Here is a 23,524-nt window from a genome sequence, read left to right on the forward strand (position 1 = left end):
CTTGAGGAACACCAGATTTCACAACACCAATATCAGACCTGCAACCGCCCATAGCAACAAACTGCTTTCGATCTGAGAGATAAGACTCAAACCAGTGTAGTGCAGTCCCAGAAACACCAAAGACAGACTCTAACCGAGTAAGTAAAATTGAGTGATCAACAGTGTCAAATGCGGCACTGAGATCAAGAAGAATCAAGATAGAAAGACAGCCAGAATCAGAAGCTATTAACAAATCATTAGTGACCTTAACTAAAGCTGTTTCAGTGCTGTGGAGTTTACGAAATCCCGATTGAAGTGGCTCAAAAAGATTGTTTGCAGTAAGATGAGAATTCAATTGATTAGCAACAGAATTAGAATTGATGGGGTAGTTGAAAAAACATGTCCCTGTCTCAAAAAGTTCATACACCACATGTGTTCCTCCAGTGGAATGCACAATGTTCCACACAATCCCAACTCTTCCCTCAAGTTCAAAACAATTGGTACCAGCAGAGTTTGAGATTATTGTGTCTTTGTGTTTATACATCTTGTGCTGAACATACCGATGCATGGGAAATTCTGTTAGCATTGGTCCAGATTCATGTGGCTGTTTCAGTTTAACATCTTCAGGCATTTCTTCAGACATGTAAGCAAATAACTGCCTTTCATAAACACGCCTGACAATTTGGTGCACAGGATCCTGTGGTCTTCTCATCATTTTCTTCAGCTGTCCCAAATAATTTTCAAATGGAAAACATGAAACTGAATCCAGAGGGCCATACTTTTTAGCATCATCTGCTAAATGTAAAAGACTGTGTGTATTGTTAACCAGAAATTTTGTCCCATATATTTTCTCAAAGTTGGTAACAAAACATCTTAATAATTTTTGAGCATAGTATTCTCTGCACATAGGAGACAAAAGTATTATCATAGCAGATGACAAAACAAGAAAGTTTTTGTACTGTTGACGGGGCAATCTTTGAAAAAGCACAACAGGCCCTGTATATAATAAAAACTGCCTGAATTCTGTAGCCTTCCATTGGCTGTACTCAGTCAAAGAGCGTGGCTTTCTGGAGAAGCTCCGAGGTAAGCTTTGTCTACACAGTTTCAAGTGATCGGAGATAGTGGATAGAGCAGAAGATGAAACCCGACACTGCAATGGTCCCTTGAACCACAGAGAAATTAATTTACGGACAATGCCCAAGCAAACTAAATGCATATAATCCAAAGGAAAACTGGAAACCATGCCAATGCCTAGGCCCTGGAGAGGTGATTTAGAGTGATGGTGCTCTTCATCAGACATTTGATCAAACTGAGTGTCTGTCCTTGGGCTGGAATCCATGTCAGGGAACACAACTTTACCATCAAGATAAACGCCATACTGCGTGCAACGCTCACAAGAACTGTATCCACCATGACCTTTGACACATTTTAAAAAGGCTCTTGCTGGAGTGTCACAGATAAAAGCATCTGGCAATGGCACATTGTAGTGTTTACCATTATAAGTTACACCAACTGTTGTGACAACTTTTAAATCTTCTACAAAATCATGCATGTATTCATTTACTGATTCAGGTTTACAGGGACCTGCATAAAGACTGATTATAAACACATTTGCTTTTGGTAATTCAACTATTTTACCTAATATAGGCCACAACTGCATATTAGAGCTCCTTGAAAAAGGTAATCCATCAACATTCACACGAACAGTCAATGTATCTGTTGTCAGTTCACTCACGCTTGTAACTTTCAATTGTGAAATTATTGCACTTGTAAGACCAAAATGGTAGTAGCTACCCTGGCCCATCTCTTTGGCATCACATTCTTTCACTGTACTGAGGAGAGTTCTGGGATCCTTTGGTAAATCCAAACCTAGCTCCAGAAGTATAGTTAATAGTTCTGCAAGTGCAGAGTGAGAAATATTTCGGTTAGCTGCCCATTCAGCAAGTTTTCTTTTAGCATCATAATGGGGTTCCTCTTCAGGACTATCTGAGCAAAAATCATCATCAGGATCACTAGCCATGTACAAGTCTTCAGAATCGACGTCAAAATTTACAGCTTCATCAGCATTGTCTTCATCCTCATCTTCTTCATTTTGCACTGCCTGGTCCACAGCCTCATCTGCCTGCTCCATAGCCTCCACTGCAAGACTCAGTAAATGCTGTTGCACTCTGAGTTTGATTCTTCTCCTCCTCGTCCGTGAATTTCCACTTAGACAATCCATTTCACTACAACACACAGAGCCCAGGGGCTTCTTCAAAATTACTGGAACATTAAAGTCGATTATAGTCACGAATTTGGCATCTGTGGCTCCCTCCGATCACCACCTGAGGGCTTCATCATCGGAGTGCAAACTCTTTTGGACTTCATTTCCCATAACTCACTGCCTGGTGCTGATTTTGCGCCCACCTGTTCCCCTTTCGGTGGACTATAAAACACGCACTCTCACATACACACACTGCAAAGACGGTTGCCACGGTTGACATTTCTGAGCCTTTTCCCGTGTATGACCTTGGATTGTTTATACGGTTACGACGTCTTGCGTTTTATTTGCTGCCTGCCCCGACCCTGTGCCTGTCCCTTCATTACGTTTCTGCCTTGCCTGTGATACTGCTGTTGCTGGTGATTTACCCTTGCCTGTTGTACTACGATTGTCATCAATAAAGCTGCACATGGATCCTATGGCTTATGACTACTCGTTACATAGACAAGGTGGACAATTTGCAACTTAATTTCTAACAAGATGTGATGCAACATGATTTATATCATCTGATTTTAATATCCTTAGCGAAACTTTGTATTTGCATATGGTGAAATAATAAATTTAAATTACTTACATGGTATATAGAAGAACACCTGCCAGCTATTCAGGATCTGAAAAAAAAAAAAAAAAAAAATCCAGAGAAGTACATGTAATAATGATCATTGTAGAAAAGGTTTTTAAAGTTAAACTAATGTTTGTTTAGAGGTTAGGGTTGCCACCTTCAGTGGGGCAAAATAAGGGACAGCCATTCATGGCCCTCAAATAATAAATAATAAATAAAAATCATGACACACTTTAGGGACACATATGCAAATTTTGTCAAATTTTTAACTATAAACTCTTTTTAAAACTATTTTTAATGGCATAATTTGTTTATTGCAGGATTATTATGTAGCCTATAATATTAAACATTATTTATAACATTAATAACATTCCAATAATAAAACATTTATAATCTTAATACCTAAATCTAAGGCCACGTTCACACAGCAGCAGAATACGGTTGTCAGTCCTGTATTTGAGTTCTTAATAAGGTCACGTTCACACACAGTACAGTTATTTACGGGAGTGACAACCGCATTCTATAACCAAACTTACACCCGTAATTTTTCAGGACTCACAACTGGATCTAATGGTGCATTCACACCAGACACGAATGAAGCGTTAAGCGCGAGTGATTTACAAGTTAACTCAATGCAAAGACGTGAATAGACATCCTGCGGTGCGATTCGCGCGAATGAGGTGCCGTGAATGGAGCGATTCGCACAAATGAGGCGGCGCAAATTGAGCGTTTCGGTCATTTGATGCGCGTAACGCGTGATTTGCGTGAAACACACAAGTTGAAAAATCTGAACTTTGGTGAAAATTCGCGCCGCGTTAACCAATCAGGAGCTTGCTCTAGTAGTGATGTGACACAGCGAGCTGAGGCAGAAATCCGAAACAACATGGAGGACAAAATCATCGTCGCTGTACATCTTACTTTTATAGAAACAGGAATAAAAAGGATCTTGCTTGAAAGAAAGTGAGTGAGGAGGTCGGACAATCTGGCAAGTTGTAAAAAACGCTCTTTACTCAATTTGAGCTATATAAATATACATATTGAGACTACAAGCTAGCTAAAGCTGACCAATTGAGCTTATTCGCTGTAATTTACAACTATTTCCCCGCTGACAAGTTGTGTTTATTCAGAGGAAGTATGCAGAAAGAAGTGGAAGAGTCTGGGACACATAAAGGAGCGGGAGAGCCCCTCTCATTCATCTGGGCAATTAACATGGGGCCATTGTGGAACAATCCTACAAGGGACCCATTTTTCAACCCATTTCATACCCATATGGGCCCCACATACAAATGTTGGCTGGGAACTATGCTGTGTCTAGTAACGTTAGACTGTTTTTGTAAAGTGAGGGACATACTTGATAATTTCAGATCGTTAAATCAACCATTATCATACGATATTATAGACGATATATAACGCACACCCTACAGCACTGGCCCAATCGGGCAAGTGACCAGTGCGTCTACTGTCAAGAGCGTTGTTCACACTTGCCCCGGGCCATCGGGCAGTCCTTATTGTCGAGCCCTGCCATAACTCACCAAATTCAATCAGGTAAATCGCCGAGGCCAGGCGTGCTTTCAGCTTCTGATGGTGGTCTGCACTGGTGATGCAAGGTCCTTCGCGTTAATATTTCCATGCACTCGCATCTGTTCACAATCGCAGGTCGCAGTTCACCGAATCTCGCGCTCCCTTCTGGCACGCGCACCTGTTTGCAGTTCACTGAATATGAACCAAACCACCTATTTTGGTTTCAAAACGGCGAATTTCACCAAAAGGTGAGGGATTTTCATCCTGATTCTTTACAGGTACTATATGAATGCGGTTATGTTAGAGGCACACTGCCCTGTTAAATTTTACATCCAAGCCTCTGAAAAGACAGGCACTTATTTTGTATTATTTAGAATTTTCAGTTTGGTAGATTGCAAGTGAATAATAACCTGTTAATGAGTTAGCCTTGTGAAACAGTGTTTATTGTTGATCTGTGCAATTTAGTTGTTATTTGACTAAACACTTTAAGACAACAGCACAACTTTACATTTGCACAACTTAAATTTGCACTACCATGCACTTTAACCTTTATAAGTGAAGATGCAAATTTTTTGTTTTGTTAAAATGTTACATGTTCTGAGGCTCTTGACATTTTTGACATCTTTCTTATGGTGCAATATGCAATTAAGTTAATTAACATAATGAACATGATATTTTCCTTGTGTATTTCGATTTTTTTTTTTTTGTTTTATTTAACTATTCAACAGTACAAAAAAGAGATGACACTTGACTTTAAGAGACTTGCAAAAACAAATTTACAATTACTGTCTTGTTTCAAGAAAATTTACAAGAGCCAAGAAAATGTCAATTCCGTGATTACCATCATCTTGTAAAGGATCAAACATCTAGTGGATTTCATTCAGGGTAGTGTCGTTTACATGAAAAGTGTTTTCAGGAATTGCAACTTGGTTGCTGAGCACATCTTCTGCCAAGTGTCCAGTGTCAACATTAATTGAAGAGTTATTTGTGTCAAATACACTGTTCACTGCCATGTTATTTTGCCCAACACAACAAATCACTCCTCTGTACCACAATTGCAAAGGTGTCATGTGTCTTTCTGTAGATAAAGTGTGGTTATTCCACTGGTTTGTGAATTCCCTCGCAGCCCTTTGGATTTGTGGCAGGTAAACATAATGTAGGCCAAACAGGTGCAGTTCAGACAGTGAATCAAGAATAAATTGATTCTCCATGAAACTGAACAAGTCTGAACAAGTATGACACTACATGGTTAAGTTCACCCCAAAGCCTCTCTATCCGCTGATTGTGAACACTGCGTCCTGCTATGATACTTCCCCTGTTCAGTCCTCTTCTTCTCAGTATGAATCTTGCCACCTCGATGTTTTCCATTCCACGATCACATCTGACTCTAGAAGGCAATCAGAAGTTGCACACCCCTCTTAGAAACAGAGACAAAAAGCTGGAAGCCCTGTTGTTGTTTAAGCAGTCAAGGTGTATGATTGTACGGCTATACCCATCTACGCATCCATGGAACACCATCCTCCATCTAACCAATTTATGGTTTCTGTCTATGTGCCTGTCAAAAGGTAAAATGGCAATGATGGATTATTGAGCTGTTCACCTTGTAAAATCCAATGAAATCCAATTATACAGTAAAAGACAAAAAATACCGTAACTTCCTGTCTTAAAGTCAGCTTCCAGTAGGTTCAACACCAGAATGATTCTCATTGGCAAAACTACTGCCAGGTTGGGAGAATGTGTTGAAGGCTAGAATAGTTATACATAACCAAAAAGTCAAAAGTTTTGGGATGTTTTTTTTTTTTTTTTTTTGAAAGAAGTTTCCTGCTCACCAAACCTTTTCCATCAAAAATCCAGTAAAACAGTGTAATATTACTCGTGTAAATCAGCTGTTCTCTGTGTGAACGTATAGTAAAGTGTGATTTACTCCTGATCATCAATCTGATCATGAATACAGTGAAACAGTGTAATATTACTCCAGTGTAAATCAGCTGTTCTCTGTGTGAGTATATAGTAAAGTACTTGATTTATCACACTTATTTATGATAAATCACACTTTACTATATTCACACAGAACAGATATTTTAAATTGTAAAAATAGTTCACAATATTATTGTTTTTGCTGTATTTTGGATCAAATAAATGAGGCCTTGGTGGCCAGAAGAGTCAATGTGAACAAATTGACTAAGGAAATACGACTACTGAGCAGGTTCTAGCGTTATGTAACACCCGAGAACGAGCTGCGCGTTACCTCCCGAAATTCTGTATTATAACAAACGTAAATGTCATTCTGGTGTAATACCTATTGTAACTGCACTAGTGTAAGTTAGTTAATGCATTTACCTTATTTGTCATTATTACTGCTTATACAGACAGTTTAATAATCCATACAGTCATCTGTAAAGTTACAATAACATACAGTAGGCGATGAGAATAGTTAATTGATTACATACCATAATTCATTAGGACCTCCGACACTGTAAATTCTGTGACGAATGGCTTGCCTACGTCGAAAGCATCGTCCGACAGGGTCAATTTCCTGCAGAATTTGTCAGACCCTCCATCGCTGAATGCGGAATCCCCTTGAGCGAAGACTTCCCCTGACATATGATTCACCAGCATTTGGAGTGTTCTCTAGAATTTGCCTAATGATTAAAGTCAGATTCTCATCTGGCAATGAGCTGTATTCATACGATGGAATAGAAAGACATTGCCGGTGACGGAATAAAGTTCGCCGGTCTATTGCAGGGGTATGGGATTGCAGGGTCAGTTTGTAAACATTCTGTGCACCGAAGGACACGCGAAAGAAAATAAAAAAAATTTCGTCACAGTTTGCAATAACACACGAGTGATCACATACGAAAAAGCCTATTGTAAAGAATAACAACAAATACTTCATTGTTCAAACAAGTTTGGATGGAGTAATATTTAAGATACAACTTCCGGTTGCAATGAAACGACTTCCGGACACACTAAAATGTTTTTGCTCTCTCACATGTGAGAATGTTTGAAGGTGCAGGCACAACAGTACTTGGGCACAGTGGCGGCTGGTGCAAAAGATCCTGCCCAATATTGTCCTAGAAAGAATGTTCATAATGAAGGCTATAAAAACAAACATGAATGTAACTGTAGTATATGCTATACATTATGTGCAAAAAAGGGGTCAAATCACATTATAGGCCTAGGCTACATTCTAAAATTGTACCTTTACAATCAAAAAACAAAATGTTTTTTTGAAGCAGAAATGAAATACACTAAACTAAAAATATAAATAAAAACATAATAAAAAAAAATAATAATAAATAAAAACAAAAGAACAGACTAATAATTATTATTATTATTTTGATTAGGCCTACCCTAGAATAGTCACTTTACACAGTTACTGCTATCGTACAAATACACTTAGTTGTAGGTTCGAAATTCTACATATGACATAAGTATGTTCGCCAACAAAAACAAATTTTCAACAAATATTTTGAGCAAAATGTATTTTACTCAGATTGAACTCCGTCTGTTCGGCGTGCGGCGGCGCTCGTTCACGGAAGTTTGTGCTTGCTGAAGGCTCGTCCATGCCTGACTGCAAAATGGAAATATTTTCTCGACTTTATAACTTTTACAGATGGAGAATATGTCTGTGAAATGTCAATTATGCACAGAGGAAATTATTAAATGTCACTTCAGCTTAAAAAATTATGAATAGAGGTATGTTTGTTTCCACCAATCACTGCACAAGTTAAAGTTACGTATGATGACGAAAGCACGTTAGTGCTAGCCCTTCCGAAACCCATAGAGATTGAATTGCAGTGCCTGCAGTTCGAAAAAAAGTTGTTTGAATGGAAGTCTATGGGAGCCTCTATGATGGGAACACTCGGGGCAAATCTCTGCCAGACTGAAATGCCCAAATACCCCTTTTCCACCAAGGCAGTTTGAGTGCTGGTTCGGAGCCAGAGCCTAGTTTCAAATCAGTTCTTTGTCTTTCAACACACAAAGCACCAGCTCCGAACCAGAAAAAGTGGTTCGTAAGTAGCACCAAAACACTGCTGGGCTAGAAGTAAGAACCGCTGACCAACAAGAAACTTGTGACCGCCATTTTTGAAATAGCAGCTAATCGAGCTAATAGCAGCTCGATCCGTGTTTGGATGCCGATGTACGTTCGCAAAGCCATGAGCATCAACAGTATTGAAACATCCGCGATTGTTGATAGAAGGCTTGTTCGAGATGCATCGGAGCAGCGCGGACCGATTCGGCAGGTGCCGCGGGTCCGCGTGAGCGTTTGTACAGCATACGACTCCTTGTACTTTTGGATCGTTCTCGCGGAGCTTTGATGCCATGCGCCGATCGCTTTGCAAGAAGCCAATACATCTTAAACGAGCCTGGTGTGTTTGTGTTTGGCGCTGCAGCAATAGCTTTGCTGTGAAATATGAGACATATACAGTGACGCAAGACCTGCCTCTGTGGTGGCTCTCTGGTTCTTAGAAAGGCAAACTGGTTCTTAGAAGGCTCATGAGTTGAACCAACTCTGAACTGGCACTAGCACTAGCTCTGAACTAGCACCCGGTTCGTGCTGGTGGAAAGGGGGTAAAAGAGAGGCGGTACTCCACAGAGCGTGACTCAACGCTGATTGGATTATATCCAGAAGCAGAACAAACAGCCCTGCAGTGACAGCTAGCGTAACTCTGTGGTTGAATGTGATTGAAAAATCCGTCCCTTTCTCACTTTGGTGGTGCATCGCCCTATTGCCCTAATGAAGAAACCGCCCCTACTTGGGCAGTTACAGGGTATATGCAAGGACTTTCTGTAACCGCACGTGTTTCATATATGTGCCCAAATATATGTTAGTCAGCGCAAGTATTTCACATGCAAGTATTTCAACATGAACGTGCAAGTGTTTCAATGTGTTTAGTCCCATTCGGCCTCCCATATTCGTCTGCTGAGTTCGCTTGATCCTTCGTCTCTGATGTCGGCGAGGAGCGTTGCCTGAACTACGCGCTGGCCTTTTACCTCGGGTCTGTCTTCAGTTCATCGAATACAGAGGAATTAACTGCCACCCTGTCGTATCGCCCTCACTGATGTCGATTGCCGAATGTGTGGGTCTTAAAACTGCCGAGTCCTGCCTCAACTCAACTTAACTCCGGTACCAATAACGCACTTTAACGTCCAAAAAGCTTCCCCGACGTCATTCGCCTCAGTACAAGACACACACACACACACACACACACATACATATTCATTCATTCACACATTATTTTCTTTATCTTTAAAGTTTTGCTTATTTTTGTTTTCTTTTTGTTTGATTCTGAACTTTTTGTATGTGTGTGTGTGTGTGTGTTTTGCTTTTCATTTTGATCTTGAGAAATGAACTCTTACCCCTGGATATGTTGCACAACATTAAAAGACTCTTCTAATTGTGTATTTGCAGTGGTGATCTGTGTGAAAATAATTTTCCCCTTTCTGACATTGCACATTACAATTACAATTTGATGAGATTGACCCTCTTGTGTGTTTTTTGTTGTGAATTCCGTTATATTATTTTGACATCCAATTGTGTGTAACTAGAGGTTTGGGTTAAACTGTTTGTTTAATTTTGGTAGATTTTAAGTCTGCCTGGCACCCGAATTTGCAATGATTATTTTGGGGAATTTTTAATTAAATTCCAATTGTTGGGAACCACCGTTACACACTAATGATTATATGTGAATTTCATATTTTAGCTTACTATATACAACTATGACTTAAAATCCCATAGTGCATCTTATCTTCACAGAACAATAGATCACAGGGCAGTCTTTTCCTTGTTATGGTTACGCTAGTGACATGGATAAACCTTTTCATAGGAATGGGCAGAAATATGAAAAAAATGTAAACTAAAGGAATCAAGCAATTTAAAATAGTGAGTAGTAGTTACACCAGCATAATATTTGCTAAAGAATTGTTTCTCTAAATTTTGTTCTGTTTTTATATTAGTTTACATTATTAACTGGTAGAGATTTTGGAATATTTTCTCTATCGCTGTTATACTTACATGACCTTGTTGTGCTGAACCGTTATGAAAGCTTACCATCTGTATGCACTTTTTAACCACTGCTGTTTAAAAACAAGTGATTTTAAACTGTTGAAACGCAATCAGCAGTGAAAGAGAACTCCTTTCCCTACATGTGTGCACTGTCTGTGGGCCGTTTAAACCACTATTTTCAACTAAAAACAGAAAACATTTTTGGCCGTTCATTTACATCACAACGGCATTTAGGGGGCCTGGAAATGCAAAAATTGTAACGGGGCAATTGTAACGTCTCAAATAACACCAATCAGAAATGAGACTGAACCATGAAAATCATTTTACAAGTGCTTTGTGGAGATTCCTGTCTGCATGCCAAAGGACAAGCTGCTGAGTCATACTTGGTAAAATATTTCTGCAAAGACTTTTTTTTCATCTACAGTATTTTCCTCATACTGTCTTAACCATTAATGTCTATGAATTTAAATATGTCTTGTTTTGATGACCATTCGGTTGTCTAACATTTGATATCTTTGACAAACATTAGCTTCATTGTTTTTAGCTAGCAGATGGGGTGGTACAGTCGTGGGCAATTGTAACACTGCGTTATAATTGCCTCAGACACCATCAAATAGTGTCCAGTGATGTCCTAGTAAGGACATCACAATATATTTTTTTATTATTTATTTTTTTTCCTCCCAATAATTTAAGAAAAGAGTTTTGTGTTCAGTTTAAATATATATGTATACTCTAAATGTTGTATTGTGGTAGCATAGTCCAGTGGTTAAATATTTTGCTTCTCAATCTGGGGACTGGGGTTTAAAGCCATGAGCAAATTTCTCATGCTTTCAAAATCTTCAATGATTATGAATCAGAAGTTGTCTTAACTTTAAATACTGCCATATTGGTGTAAGATCAACATATTTATTAACATATTTACTAATATTTTTGGTAATGGTAGCATAGTAACTCAATATGGATTTTTTTTTTTCTAATGTAATAATGTGATTTTTTTTTTTTGTGTGTGTTCAGTTCAAATATTTATGCATATGAATGAGCTATACTATGTACACTGTGTTATCAATATATTTAGTGGCATATTCCAGAGGTAAAAGTTTTTGTCTCTCAATATGGGGATCCATTTTACTGAGTAGGCCCTGTACACTTTCTGTTCACAGCATGCCTAGGTTCAGACCAAGGAAAACCACAAGGGGAGTTAATTAATTGTTCTGCATAATATGGATGTATTAATGGGTATTAAATCGTTTTAACTATATCCATATTCTCTGGAGTTTATTGTGGTCCTTGGCATTTATATGAAGAGTATTACATGTGCTGTTACAGTTGCTCCCATATGCTGTTACAATCGCCTCCGCATGTGGAGCCAGATGTAACGTTTGATTTGTTTCAATCAATATTGTGACTAACATTTCTTGTAAAAACATTTGGTGATTGTTAACAAGTAGAACACAGATACAAGTTACGGACATAAAAATTGCATCCAAATATTTCAAAAGGTTTTTGAGTAATGATGACATGATCAAAATGTGTTACAATTGTCCCCAGTCTCCCCTAATTTTTGAGGATCCTTGTGAACAGAGAACATTGTCGTCTTCACGCAAAAAAACAAAACAAAACAAAAGTAAAACTTTTCTGTTTCAAGTACATCATTGTCATGTGAACATACCTCCAAAGATGTGTGCACATGAAACCGCTGCTCATACAGCATGCATGTGAGTAATGAATTGATTTGGTTAAATACACATACTTATGTGTCAAAATGCCCAATGTGTCAAAAGTATCCTCGTAAACACTGAGTTATTTCTTAAGTGAACATAAACAGTTGAGAAAGAAAACGCATGTGAATCAGTAAATTGGATCCATGTATTTGGTCTTAACCCTCTAGGGGTTAATTATGAAATCACAGCTAGAAAAAAAATGAATGACTTTATATTCAAGACTAAAATCCTTTTCCAAAATTAGTTTTCAACTTCTGAACTTTCACCTTTATTTTATTTATTTATTTTTTTTGAGTGCCATCATTTATAACTGACATTATCATTAGGGTAAATAGTTTTTGCCAAATTGTCTGAAACATGCACACACATTCAAATGCATTTTCACCATCTGAAAAGTATTGAAAAGGTCTTAGTGTTTTAAAAAATATTAAAAAGCTTTATTAACATTCCATTTCATCTTGTGCTACTATATTTCATTTGAAACTCACATGTGAAAATGTCAAACACTTGACACAAATTCATGCTGCACATTGGTGTAAAAAAGTCAGCCACACCCTCAGCACCAGATTCATACACAGGCTGCGTCCGAAACCGCCTACTTCTCTACTATTTAGTAGGGGAAAAGCAGTAGGCGAGCGAGTAAGTATGTCAGAAGCAAAAAGAGTAGGCGAAAATTACCTAGGTGACGTAATGATTCTCGCGAGATTCGGCTGTGCGCCTACTTAAAGTGCGTCCGAAACCGCCTACTTACCTACTATATAATAGGGGAAAAGCAGTAGACGAGCAATTAAGTATGTCAGAAACCTCAGTAATCATAAATGAGTAGTCGAGGAGTTCCCGGATGGCCTACTACTTCCGCCCAGATTCTTAAGTGTTTCTCGATAGATACTTTTCTATCCCAGGAGGCCACGGGAGAGGATACGTCATAATCAAACGCTTGAGAAAAGCGACGCAGTTGCTGTTAAATGTGAGTATTGAAAACCAAAAACACATTTGTTGAACTACTGTAGAGTAAACTGCTGAATGTGTGAAGATGCTAGACACTATAGTTGTGACTTTACTGTAAAACACGATTTATTATGTATTATGTAGATAACGGGATCTCTACTAAACACGCATAACTTAATTCTCCGAAGTGGAATTACATATTCTAAACCATATACATCTTAAAGATGCTTATTAAATGTTTATTTAACCTCTGACAGGAACATCTTTAAGTATTATGACTTATGAGTGATGGATTATGTATTATGAGTGATGTGTTTGTGCTGTTATTCACTGTTGTCAACACTGCTTACATTACATGAATGAAAATAATGTAAATAAATAAATCTACAGTAACTACACATAAGTTTAATCTATTTTATTTGTCCATTAGTACTGTTAATAAATTAAGGAACATTTGTGTTGGATAAGTGAGTTAACACATCAACATGTAAATGTAGATTTGAGCACATACATGTCAGGAATCTTGTCTGATGTTACAGGGTCAGATGAGCACACGTGTGTTTATCAGGTAGAGGAATGATGCCATCAAAACCTTTGGGTGAGGATACTACAGAAATGAATACAAAGTCTATTTAAATCTAAAGTCTATTTTATTTTAATTATTGGAATTTAAACAGACTTATTACAGCACTTTTCTGGTTCTTGATGTCTGTATGTTTGCTGCAGAGCTTTTGTGGAGCAGGACCTGCAAGGAAAGCTGACGACGGCATTTGTTAGAAATAAAGAGGAAAGCCTGAAACAAAATATAAAGTAAGATAATTTTGTTATTTCTAAAACAGAAATCAAATGACACTGTGCTGTTAAAATGGCTGCTTTTGTATTCTACTTCTGCATTATTGTAGGATGTGAATGTCCTCAGACTGGTGAGAGCACTGAGGATGGAGAGCCACAGCAGATCCTGGGAATGGTTCAGTGTCATGGACGAGATCCTCCATCACTCCTCCTTTCAAGTGACTCAATCAAGGGCACACTGGAGGAGACGCTGCACAGATCAAACCAGCAAACCTTCTGCTGACCAGCTCAGTGGTTTAGCCCACCACACCACAAATGTAATGAAGCTACAACAAAAATTAGCAAGTCATTGTAAAAATATGAAATGAAATATGTCAAGAAACAGAATGCTGACATTAATTAATTGTAAAATGTTTTAATCTGCTGATGGAGAGCACATGAATGTTTGCAGATTGTCCCGCACATCTTCTCCCACTCCTGCTTCAAGGTTGAGGGGTTCAGGGGTCCATCATCATCATTTTCCTCATCCTCTGCATCAACACTGTCCCCATTGAGAAGAGCAGCAGTGAGAGACATGATGATGGTGTTCATCAGCTGCTTCATCAGAATAAAGCTGCAGAATTGGCACAGCTGTGTTGAGATGACAACAGGACTGTAAATACCTGATTGTTAGATCAATACATTTGAATAAAGCTTTGTTTCGTGTTGTTGTTGTCTTGTATATGTATTTATTTATTGTCATTATTACTTTTATTATTTCACTTTTTTTGTATTAATTATGCTATTATTATCATCAGTAAATGTATATATTTTATTAAGCAATGAATTAATGCATGAATTGACTGTAAATTGAGATATATTCACATCAGCTGTATTTGTCTAGTGTGTGTTCATGCACAGCTGTCATATGACAAAACATTACATTTTGCTTGTTTTACTAAAGAAGTAAAATGAAAAGTTATATAATTAAGTTTTGGTCAGCATTTATCATTGTTATTGTGTATAAGTGTTGGGATGTGCTAGCAGAGCAATTCATTCTGGAGTAATCTTAATTTTAAGTAGTTATACTTAAATTTTTTGAGTATAAAATCAGTCTTCTCCAAAGGCGAGATCTTCGAGCAGCTGCTGATGTCTTCTTTGGCTTCAGACATTGCTAACACTGAGGGGAAACTGCTCTAGGTAGGGTTGAGTTACTGGTGCTGTGATGTGTTAGTGCACCTGTCACTCATATCTTTATTTTTATTGCAGGATCTACAATTACAAGATCAGGGAAAATACCATGGTTGTATCTTTAACAATGAACAATAATAATGACAAAAAACAAAAAAATATGGGTTTGTATACATGATAGTTTGAGATTATATACACAGACATAAAACATGACAAGATTAAATATTTTGAATACATCATAATGCATAAAAGTTATTTATTTGTTTATAATTTATAAGCATGAGGGATGAAACTAAAGCTAATTCAACAAGAAAAATAGGAAAACAAATTAGATTTATGCCACTTTTGACATTTTTGCATATAAAATAAAGAAATTAACAATATATTCACGCAAATTTGGGTTTCTGTAACAAAAAAATAAACTCACATAAGTAGTTAAAAATATAAGAACTTTAAATTAACCCAAATATATATATTAGTTGTACTAGAATTACAAAATTACTGGCAGCTGTTCCTTCAACAAGACCACAAAATAAAAAAGTTTGATCAATATCAAGATATTTACAGATATTACAGAAGAATTAAACCTGTCACTATCTTTTCAGTTGTTGCGCTTGCGATAACGTCGTAGGTCACATGATAACGTCAACATGGCGGATTATTCTCGGATCTCATTCATACTCAACGAGATTTGGCTATTAAGTACCTACTCTTTTAGCCCTCGTTAAGTAAGTACTTATTGAAATTAAGTACCTACTCATTGAGTAGGCGGTTTCGGACGCAGCCACACACTCCTAATCACCTGACTACTGATCAGCGCAACCTGCACAGCCACTATATCAATCCATTCACAACAGTCAACAGCATTTGGTCTCGCCGTTCAACACTGACCACTTACCCGACTACCTACCTGTGGATACTTACCTGATGATCCTGTATCGAACTGTCAAAGTCTTCAGTCCTTCTTCAGTCTGCAATCTCAAAGTGTTTTCCAGCCTTTCTGTTTACCAATCTTCACTTCACAGCCTGCAACAAATAAGCACTGTCACCACACTGTAACGCAGAGTCACACACATTTGTAACGCAGAGTCAGAGGAGTGAGGATCCATCTGCAGCTTTATTATAACCAGAGTCAAACAATACAGGGTCGCAACACAGCAATGGCAATAACGGAGACAAAACTGAATCGAAAACAGGGGCAGGCTTAGATCGAGGCAGGCTGCAAACATACACGTTCCAGGAAAGCAAGCAAAGGGTCAGGGCAGGCAGAGTACAATCACAATCCAAAGAACAAGCAATAGTCAGGGCAGGCAGCAGAGAATCAGGCAACAGGAAAACAGTCCAAGATCAAACACAGTATAACAATCCACAAAGAAACGCTCAGAAATGACCACCATAGCAAATACAACTTTGCGATGATGATGTTTGTGTCTTGTTTAAATAGTGTGTGTGTGTGTGTGTGTGTGAGAGAGAGAGAGAGAGAGAGAGAGAGAGACTGTGTGAGTGAGTGAGTGTGTGTAAGTGAGAGTAAGTGTGAGTGTGTCTGTGTGTTTAATGTGTTTGTAAACATTTAAGGACCACCACATATGAATGCAATTAATCTGTAATAAAGGTTGGTTTAAAGCACTTGATTAATGATACTTGCCCATTTCCTGTGATGAACAATGACTATGTTAATTACAGAGACAATGAATGAAGAATTTGAATGTGAGTTTAGTTAATGGCCAAACGCATCATTACCAATGTTAACAATGCTGCTGCAGGTGATATACAATATGGATAATATTGAATAAATATCTTTTCATCAGGTTAAATACTGATAATTGATCATTCAAGCTCCTTTATCTAAACCTCTCTACTCGCACATCCGTCATGTTTGTAGTTCTAATCGAATCCTTGTCCAAAGCGCAATGGGTTGTGGGTAATATCAGCCGTTAAGAGTGTGTGTCGATCTGCACTTTGAATTCTGACCAGAATAGTAATTTGAATAGTAGACCATCCGGGTATCTATGGAATATTCTTTTCAACATACTACAATTTGGGACATACTAATTCTATTTTTGAATACTATTTAGAACAGATAGTATGCAAATTAGGATGCAGCACCAGTATTCTAAAGCTTTTAACACTAAAATGCCCACCTTCAGCATCCTGGAGGTAATGTCTCCAATAGGTGACCACTCGGTTTTCATTGGCTCGTTTATTGCTTCCCTTCTGACCATCTGATTTCAAACAGCCCATCCATGATGTCTGCTGAAAGGTTCCTTGGAGTGTAGCAGAGACTTCTGGATGTTGCTGGATCTTCTGGAGCACTCCAAGTGTTTTCAATCCATCTCTAAACCTAAATATACAAAATTGAGACAGAGAAGATAATCCAACACTCCATTATTAAACAGTGTTCCTGTCATGTTTATCTTTAGTTAGTGCCACCTTCATGGACCTTTAGTTTGTTTGTCTTCCTAGCATTGTTCGGGAAGTCAGTTTAAATCTAGACTCACTGGGGATTTTCTGTTTTAGTTGAGGATGGTGTTAAGTGGCACCAAATTAAATAAGTAAGCCATTTTTACAACAGAAATTAATCAAAAACTTACTTTAGCTTTTCTTCTAAAGCAAAATGAATTTCCTATTCTCACTGTAAAACTGCTTTGAGGCAATCTGTGTTATAAAAAGCACTATATAAATGAAGGTGACTTGACGTATTGGATCCTATCTACCCTCACCTTCATCTTATTCTTATGACAGTCACTTAAACCCTTATTGCTACTACCGAGGTAGACCTAAAAGAGTAGCTAAAATAATGAGCTTGCAAAAACACATGTAAACCTATTTGTCCAATTGTCTAAAAGAGCATATTCAGTATTCACAGAGACATGATGTACCTTTCAAAGGGACCACGGACACAGTGAATCACTTGAAACATTAGAACATCCTCCAGTAACGGATTCTTGTCCATCAAACTTGTAAGAGGTCTTAGGCAGCCAGCATGAGACAAGTAATCTGTCAAAGGCTCAGTAGATGTCTGAAGCTACTCCACTGTTCTGGATTCAGAAATCTGGTTCCAAAAACAAAAAAAAAACAAAAAAAAATGTTTACAAACACATTAAACACACAGACACACACACACACACACAATGCTTTCACTATTAATATGTGTGAGTATTTCACATGAACGTGCAAGTGTTTCAATGTGTTTAGTCCCATTCGGCCTCCCATAGGACGAACACTCACGGAAGCAACAGAAACCGGCAGCCTTCTGTCCATGCGAGGCAACGGATCAAACGAGCTCCGCAGATGCACTGAAGCGATAGGATCTAGCACTTGTGGTCATCCGTGCCAAGATCCATCACAGCGGCATGTGCATAATTAAACGTAGCAAATTGGCGTGCACATAATTTGAACAGCCCGCGACTCGACTCAATTGTTGGTCGCCCTTTCACTGCAACCTAACACTTCACTCACTACCTGTCGCTGCTCCTTCAACTTCCTCTTTTATTCAGGTATTTCCGTTCAATCAGTCACACCTTTTTCCGGAATGGCTCTGACATCAATTTATTTATAAACAGCGCGGTTTATCCCAAAACCGTAAGTATATAATAGCTACAGTGTCAAAGATATAACAAAGACATTTTTTATTACCACACAATTTCCACATTTACAGTGTTTATGTACACTATAAAAATTATTTATCTGAATTTTCAAATTTCTTAATTTTTTTCCGTCTGTGTTGTGTGCATTTGTTGGTAGTCGCAAGTTTAACTGAAAGTGAATGTCGTAAGTCAAATATAAATAATATCAACAACAAAGTGGATATAAAAAGCTCATTTTATTTAATGGATAACTTGTATAGGTCCTTTCTGCTGAGGAAAAAAAAATGTCGGCTATTACTTTTTTTTTTTTTTTTTTTTTTTTTTCACTGTACTGTATTATTACAAATGCTTAACACGTTTTTTAAATTTATTTTTTCATCATATGCTTTTTGTCATTTTTCTCAGGTTTCAGAAGTACAATATAACATTTTGGAGCAAATATACACAGCAAGAGACCAAAAGCAGAAGCTAGAATAGCAAAGACATGAACAGCAACCATATACTTTCCACGAGAGCTCACATAAACTGGAATAAAGGTTATCCACACAGCAAAAAATATGAGCATGCTAAATGTGATGAATTTAGCCTCATTAAAGTTATCTGGTAGTTTTCTGGCCAAAAATGCCATTAAGAAACACATGCAAGCTAGGAAGCCAATATATCCTAACACACACCAAAATCCAATTTCAGATCCTACAGCACATTCAACAATAATTGTTGCACTCATGAACTTGGTGTTATATGCAGCAACAGGAGGCTTAGTTGTTAACCATATGATGCAAATAAGTGCTTGCACAAAAGTGCAGAAGATTACACTTGATCTTTGTTTAGCAGGGCCAAACCACTTCATGACATTACTGCCAGGGAGGGTGGCTCTGAATGCCATTAAAACTACTACAGTTTTTGCCAAAATGCATGAAATACAGAGAGTAAAGCTGATTCCAAAGGCTGGATAGCGAATCCGGCATAACCAGTCCGTAGGCTTCCCTATAAATGTCAGGCCAATCAGAAAGCATGTGCAGAGGAACAGGAGGAGAAGGAAACTTAACTCCATATTGTTTCCTCGTATGACTGGTGTTTTCCTGTACATTATAAACACAACAAGCACTGCTAATGCTGCACAGGCCCCGAATGCTGAAAATGCCCATAGGATTATTCCCAAGGGTTCCTGAAAGGATAAAAATTCGAATGTTTTGGGAATGCACTGGTCTCGGGCTTGGTTCGGCCATGTTTCCTTTGAACATGTCAGGCAATCATTTGAGTCTGTGGAAAAATTAGTGAAAAGTAAAAATGTTTTTTTTTTTTGTTTGTTTTTTTTTTACATTAATTTATTGATTGATTATGTTCTATATATTAATTGAGGAGCTGTGAAGAAATTCACACCTGTTTGATTACTGATCTCTCCTTCGGCACATGGTATGCAGTCAAAGCAGCAGACTGGCTTTCCTTTTTGCCTGGCCTTCCTGGAGCCTGGCAGACAGCTTTGACTGCACAACGATTCTGGTGCCTAACGACCACAACAGAAAAAGTAATACAAATGTAGTCTGAACTCAATGGGAGTGCATATCACCATTCCAATGCATAAAGAAACTATGCATTTTAAACTTAATTTTAGAATTTTAGAAACTTAAAAATCTAAAATGTAGCCAGATTCTAATTTGACAATTTTTGATAACACTTTAGTTTATTGTACAATTCCCACTGTTAACTAGTTGTTTATTAGCATGCATATTACTAGGTTATTGGCTGTTTATTAGTACTTATAAACCACATATTAATGCTTTATTCTGCATGAGCATATTCTACATCCCTTGATCCTACCCAATACCTAAACTTAACAGCTATCTCACTAGCTATTAATAAGCAGTAAGTAGGGTTTTACTGAGGCAAGCGTTGTAGTTAAATGGTTAGTTCACCCAAAAATGGAAATTCTGTCATTTATTACTTACCCTCATGCCGTTCCACACCCGTAAGACCTTTGTTAATCTTCGGAACACAAATTAAGATATTGTAGTTGAAATCCAATGGCTCCGAGAGGCCTCCATAGGAAGCAATGACACTTCCTCTCTCAAGATCCATAAAGGTACTAAAAACAAATTTAAATCAGTTCATGTGAGCACAGTGGTTCAATATTAATATCATAAAGCGACGAGAATATTTTTGGTGCGCCAAAAAAAAACAAAATAACGACTTTTTTAGTGATGGCCGATTTCAAAACACTGCTTCATGAAGCATCGGAGCATAAATAAATCAGTCTATCGAATCATGATTCAGATCGCGTGTCAAACTGCCAACGGCTGAAATCACGTGACTTTGGCGCTCCGAACAGCAGATTTGATACACTGATTCATTTATGATCTGATGCTTCATAAAGCAGTGTTTTGAAATCTCACATGAACCGATTTACATATGTTTTGTAGTACCTTTATGGATCTTGAGAGAGAAAGTGTCATTGCTCCCTATGGAGGCCTCTCGGAGCCATCGGATTTCAACTAAAATATCTTAATTTGTGTTCCGAAGATTAACGAAGGTCTGACGGGTGTGGAAGGGCATGAGGGTAAGTAATAAATGACAGAATTTTCATTTTTAGGTGAAATAACCCTTTAATAGTTAGTAAATAGTGAGAATTGGGCCCTAAATTAAAGTGTGTCCGAAGTTTTATACATAAAGTTTTAGTACAAAAAGAAATCAATAGTGCATTGCCATTTAAAATTACAAAACTGGATTTTATTCAATTCAGCCAAAAGCATTGGGAAGAGTTGAAGGCAAAACAAACATAGTAAGCAATATCTGGGGATGAGAGGGATGACACACACCTTCTCTCCTCTGTGCCACATAATTACTGGCTCATCTATTATTAGGTCTGTGTCCTCTTCGAGGGAGGCATCATAGAATCCCACCCTCACTAGTTGAAGGGAGCCATCAGACCCTTTTTGCCAGTTCATCAGATCGTAGGATGCAATAGGATCACCGTTGTCATCAAATCTGACCTCTTCCCCTAATGTTGTGAAATGTGTTTGTTTCATGTAGTACAGGAGCTTAGGTGAAGGTTGGGAGAAATGGATGATGCAAAGCAAACATTCAAATGCATGAATGGAAATATTTATACATAGATGTTATATTTGCATTGCTTTAAAACTTGTATACTGTTTGATAATTCCTTATCAGCGTTATAAATGTAGAGAATGTAAAATGGTGAGTAACACACACCTGCCATGGGAGAATTTGATTCAGACTCCCACATGTCCCATTCTGAAAGGGGCCCTTTCCTGGGACACATGTGCTCATGTCATGCAGTGCATTTGCTATGAGATACACAGCCTTGTAAACGTTGTAGGACACTCTAAGTTGTGACACATCTGAATAAGGGGTGTACACATCATCCAGACTCTCACTGCCATTGCAGGGTGGCCAGTTCTGTGCCACTTCTCCATGTGCATGAGTATTTAAGGACCCATTCAGCCGACAATGGAAAGTCTCTTCCCAAAACTCAGAGAGAAAATGGGAAGTCTGAGCAACAGAAACATTTACTCTTCTGAGGTAACTGCTAAAATGTGGGATATCAGCTCTACGTATGGCAAAACCTAATGTTCCCTTTAACAGATCCCCAAAATCCTCCCAGAGGACTTTTGATGTGGCCCAGGCCTCACTGGCAATCCACTGAAGATGAGTAACATTTTGCCGTCTGCACTCTTTTAGGATACTATGTAGTTCTGATTCACCAGAGAAGTTTACTGTGACTGTAGCAGACGAGGTTTTTAAAATGTTCACAAGCTCTTCCACTGCATCTTGCATCAGTACAACAGGATAAAAGTGGACATAAGCAGGACAAATATTAAATCTTTGTGACTCTTTCAGGAAGAGATGAATGGCAAACCGAGCATATTCTGAATCCACACCGATCACCCCGACCCATGTCCATTGGAAATAATGAACAAGTTTTACTAAAGCTTTAATCTGAAATAGATCACTTGGCATTGTTCGCATGAATGCTGGAAACTCTCTCTTGTTACTGAGACAGGAACAGGATGCAAAGTAGCTCACCTAAAATATAAAAACACATTTCAGTAAGATTAAAAGTCTAATTGTAATCTTACTGAACATTAATTACATATAATTAACATACCTATCATTAATAAAATCAAACAATATTATAGCATTAAATTAATACAACATTAGCTACAGCCTTCATTAACAAAAAGGAAATGCAACAATGAATAATGTTAAATGCTTTACCAAGGGTATTTTAAATGAGCCTAGAGTTCTCAAAACAGCCATGGATATTCCTGATGCAGCATCTCCAACGATTACAGGGCTCGGCTGTTTTTGTGTGTCTTCACAGCTTTGTCCACTGCCCCTCTCTGGCTGTCCATTGACTAGGAGAAGAGACTTCTTTACAGATACAGCTATGTCATCACCGCTGTCCCTGATGTGGTAGCCCAGAGATAGGTTTGGCAAAAGGTCTTGCCGCTGGTTTATTTCTCTTACAGCAAAGATCATCGTCTGCATCCACCTCAGTGCTCGGGGGGTAAAGCTGCAACAGATTTCACACACACATAATTGCAACACAACAAAGAAAATGTATGCAATTTCTAAACATTTATATTGTTTTACACAACATGACATACAATTTATACATGGTTGGCTTAGGTTTGGTCCTGAAAGAAAACAATGATGATATAGGGCTGGAATGCAAAGGAAAAATCCCTCCCAAAACCACATCTCCTCCCTGGTAAAAGCTTAATGTATCCTCATCTCCCTGAAAGACACAGTTGTCCTTGCTTTTATGCTGACTCTGCAAACCAATGCACAGAGGCCAAAATGTAAGCAATATTGCATAAAGCCGTGCCATAACTGACACAACTTAATCTAATGGGTACAGAATATATAGATAATCTGCAATTGAGGGATGGCCTTAACTTTTCACCTGAAACAAGCAAATCAAAAGCATATGCCCCTCCTGCTGTCAATCTT

At 38.0% G+C, this 23,524-nt stretch overlaps 1 protein-coding gene across 1 annotated transcript; it reads right to left on the reverse strand.

Annotated features, from left to right (window-relative positions):
* Nucleotides 1-18,917: 18,917 nt before the first annotated feature.
* LOC137022666 (extracellular calcium-sensing receptor-like) lies at nt 18,918-23,402 on the reverse strand. The gene is made up of 6 exons (XM_067389099.1): nt 23,179-23,402; nt 22,787-23,084; nt 21,761-22,594; nt 21,367-21,588; nt 19,934-20,057; nt 18,918-19,813 (listed from the first exon to the last, which is right to left on the reverse strand). The coding sequence occupies exons 1-6, from the start codon at nt 23,400-23,402 to the stop codon at nt 18,918-18,920; spliced, it is 2,598 nt and encodes an 865-aa protein (XP_067245200.1).
* Nucleotides 23,403-23,524: the final 122 nt, after the last annotated feature.

Source organism: Chanodichthys erythropterus, chromosome 7 (genome assembly GCF_024489055.1).
Source record: "Chanodichthys erythropterus isolate Z2021 chromosome 7, ASM2448905v1, whole genome shotgun sequence".
NCBI lineage: Eukaryota > Metazoa > Chordata > Actinopteri > Cypriniformes > Xenocyprididae > Chanodichthys > Chanodichthys erythropterus.